Consider the following 4,156-nt stretch of genomic DNA (forward strand, 5'->3'; position numbering starts at 1 on the left):
CAATCTGTATATTTGAATATTAATGTGAACAAGTTTTAACAGGTTGGCATAATAATGCAATACAAAACAAATTTGGATACATCATTATATTTGATATGATTCGAACGGACACGATCATAATTATGGTGATGAGAGTTGTTCGGGGACATGACGGCTAGCTGTGAAGGTCTAGACTCTAATTAACAAGAGTAAAGATTAAAAGGTAGGATACAATTTATCATCATTAATTTCTAGTTTCAAACATTTGAAGTTTTATTGTAGTTTTATGGCTAAGAGAAATCGTCGATTTAAGATCTTTAAAATGTGCGCGGCGTTTGGGACAGCCCCCTTTTTTTTCTTGTCCATGCAGGCAGGTAATTATGAATATAGTCTAGACTCCAAGCCATCTTGATTGTGTGGGTTGTTTTCACTCAAGTTTTCATGAAAATTTAAAATAGATGTGGATTACACTTGCGCGTCACATATTCACTGCTTGAATTAAACCTTTCGCATTTCTTTTTACTTTTTATTTGGACGAATAGGCCTAGATCTACGTATCACTAAACCGAATATGAAGATTTCGTGTTCGTTGCGTTATTTTTTGTTTGTTAGAATCTCACAGTTACAAAATGCGCAGACGTGGGCACTCTCCAAAATACTCGATAAAAGTTATCAATAAAGATGGATCCAACGAGTTTGGCAAATGTTTGGGAAGGGGAATATTTCATCACAGAAAATAAAAATCTTTGAGACCCCTCCCCTTTTACAAAATTGAAATAAATAAACAAAGAACACAAACAGGTGTCAGTTATTGCATTCGCACAGCTATTACGTTCACATTCCGGGTAATTCAAAATTGAGTAAGCTGGTCATGCGATTGCATTGTGAAAGAAACGGTGTGGAATTGATCAGAAGAAAGTTGATCATGTAGCATATAAGTATTGATGTGTAGTGCAAGGCTCTGGAATCATCAACATGATAAAATGATAAGAAATTTGGCCCCGTCTTGGTAAATTTGGCAAGCACTGCACACAGAAACATGTATATGGGTTTACACAACACATGGCATAAAAACAAGGTCCTCATTTTTGAGCTGTTACACGTCATATTTAGAATATGAATGCATCTGAAGAGCCATGTTTTTCAGGGAAGATTTTTTTCTGATGTTCTTCCACACTTGCATAATAACGATGAAAACGCTCACAAAATATTGTTCACCTCTTCCCAGAACTCAACTTTCTCTACAGCTTTAAGTATTACACACACCCTTTTCTTCCATTTGTTATCAGTTAAAACACGATAAGACGTCTGGACTGAGTGGATAAAACTCTCCGCAATGTTTCCAGAGGCCAAAGAAGAGGGTGTCAGTTATTCTCAAGCTCGTCAGCAAACTCATTTTCACAACCCTAATATCCAGTCGGGGAATCAGCAAGTTGGTGTCTCCTCGATCATGGGCACGTACAGGGGCTTAATAATCGGACCACGATTTACGACGTTGCCTGTCCATTTTAGAATCATCATTGCCATCACCGTGTTCTGTTGCTTCTTGGGGATATTTTTCGGAAACATGGGTGAATGGCATCACGGCGTTTTCGGCATCCTGGGCATTTCTTTTATTATCTTCGGAATCGCTGCGATGCTTATCGTCGCCTTTCATCGGTTTCATCGTAGGAATGTCCACGTGAACACAGTGTGGCTTCGGTAGATGGAACCGGAACCCTTGCTGGGACCATGCACCCGAACATGGCGGGGCCCACCGCGACCTTGCAGCAAGGAGCCCCCAACCCATCACAAGCTGGAGGAACTACTTCCTTTGTCGTGAAGACCAGTGGTATGCCGTCTGGATGGGATGCAATGGGAAGGCAAGCCTACCACACACAGCTCCCTGAGAACCCAGTACCAGTAGGCAATAGCACAGCACAGCATCATGCTCATCCTACACAAAAGTAAGTTTGAGCTTGTTGTAAGAAGACTAGGAATATTTATTTTAAAAAGGTCATTAGAAGATTTTTACAATACGCCATTTGAAAATTATTCTAAGAGAGCAAGCGAGAAAGCGAGAGATACACACTGTTTAATGGTTTTGAATTCATTACAGAGTATGCATAGGATTATAGAAAGGAGATGCAGCTATTTTTTTGGGGGGGATGTGGCTGGGTGGGAGGGGGCATAAATGAACAAAATATAAGTATTTTTAAGTATCTACATAATCATTTTAACATCACTTTAGAGCTACAGTTATATCTTGTATGTGTTTTGTCATTATATATCTAATTTCAGCTTTCCGGGAACACCATATCATCCTCCTCCAAACGGGACCCTCCAGTATCCACAACCACCCCCTACCAACCCATCTGCGGCACCCATGGCTTACCCCTCACCAGGAGCCACGCCCCATGTGAACTACCCAGTCATGCCGCCCCCTCCACCAACAGCTGACACCTACCTGGGCATGACCTCGCATGTCTCGGAGGAGCATGGGGTACCCCCACCGCCATCTTATGATGACGTCTTCAGCTCCAGATAGAAATGGCGACTAGGGAAAAACGCAGATTTCCGAGAAGAAGGAATTGTGTCAGACCTGTTTAGTATATACATGGTGGCATTGTCACTCAATTTTTACCATCTTCCTTTTCTCCCCTATCTCTCTCTCTCTCTCTCTCTTTTCTTTCTCTTTCTGGCTGTATTTTTTTGGATTCCTTATTATGTCGAAATCTGTTTCTTTTTGTGTGCCTGATTATATCTTTTCGATGCCCCTCTCTCTTTCTCACTCTCTCTGTTCCTTTCGTTCTCTCTCTCTCTCTCTCTCTCTCTCTTATTGTGTGTTTCTGACATTATCTCTCTCTCTGTCTCTCTTTCTGTGTGTTCCCCTTTCTCTCTCTCTCTCTCTCTCTCTCTCTCTCTCTCTCTCTCTCTTCTGCGTGTTTCTATCATTCTTTCTCATTCATTCTCCCTCCCCTATCTCTCTCTCTCTCTATTTCTCTCTCTTTCTCTTTCTTAGTTCCTTCCTCTCTGTACATCTCACCAAGTTCTTCAACCTCATAACCCCCACTTCCGATATTTTTGCTTCTCTTTCTTTATTCTATGTCTCTCGATCAGTCTGCTCATTTTTTCCCTAGCGCCCTCAAGCCTCCTGTCCCATCTCTGTCTCTTCGACAGTGGGAAATAAATGACGGACAAAATATTTTCAACATGGTCGAGGACTTGTCACAAATGATAATGAATACATTACACATATATATATATATATATATATTACTTTTGCTTTGAATTAACAGACAACACGTAGTTAAAGGTAAAGACCAGTTCTGGTCATGCGATTGCATTGTGAAAGAAACGTTGTGGAATCGATCAGAAAAGGTTGATCATCTAGCATCTAGCATCTGCAAGATTCTGGAATCATCAAAATGATAAGAAATTTGGCCCATTCTTCGTAAAGTTACAAGCACTATACACAGAAAGATGTATATGGAACTACCCTATATCTCTCACAGACCATGAGAGAAACAAATTTACCAAATATATGATATAGTAGGCGGTTTCCCGGCAATTTTTTGATCATAATGTATTAGTCAAAACATATTCTTTCACATGATTGGTAATGAGAGCTTCCATTTCATTTTTTGAAATTGGAGCGTTTCCAATACTGGTCTTTACCTTTAAGAGTTAAATTACAATATTTGAGTAATGGACAATTTATTGAAATCGAAAATATTAAACACTGGAAAAATATACTTCGAAAGTCAGTAGTCGATTACAGTATTTTGTTGGTTAAGTGAAGGCACGTATAAGGATTTCATCAGCACATTTCTTTGCACAACTATATATTGATGCTGCTCTACACAATCTCTGAATTTTTGGTTCATCAATTATTTGTGTTCGTTATTGTTTTCTTTTAGAAGAAATAAAGGTACTTGAATTTAGTGGTTATCTCGATGTTTTTTATTGCTCTTGCCTCCGAGCATAAATAGGTTGACTAGTCCCTATTATCAAAATGGATTCTTTAATGGTCGTGTGTATAGAAACGTTCCCCATTCTCCAACAATGTATTGTATATTTCAAAAGTGTTAAGGGTGATGATTTTTCGTTAAATGTTTTTAGAATAAAATCTACATTCTTACTCTGTCCATGACTTTGAATGTTAACATTATTGAACTTTTGTTATCTTCTTCCTTTT

The 4,156-nt window shown here is 39.1% G+C and overlaps 1 protein-coding gene across 1 annotated transcript; it reads left to right on the top strand.

Annotated features, from left to right (window-relative positions):
• The first annotated feature begins 1,722 nt into the window (after window positions 1–1,722).
• LOC105443169 (leucine-rich repeat extensin-like protein 5) lies at window positions 1,723–2,661 on the top strand. The gene is made up of 2 exons (XM_011676046.2): window positions 1,723–1,925; window positions 2,260–2,661. Exons 1-2 carry the CDS (start codon window positions 1,723–1,725, stop codon window positions 2,504–2,506), a joined length of 450 nt encoding a protein of 149 aa, XP_011674348.2. The 3' UTR covers window positions 2,507–2,661.
• Window positions 2,662–4,156: the final 1,495 nt, after the last annotated feature.

This window comes from Strongylocentrotus purpuratus, unplaced genomic scaffold (genome assembly GCF_000002235.5).
Source record: "Strongylocentrotus purpuratus isolate Spur 01 unplaced genomic scaffold, Spur_5.0 spur5_scaffold_14, whole genome shotgun sequence".
In the NCBI taxonomy this organism is placed as follows: Eukaryota; Metazoa; Echinodermata; class Echinoidea; order Camarodonta; family Strongylocentrotidae; genus Strongylocentrotus; species Strongylocentrotus purpuratus.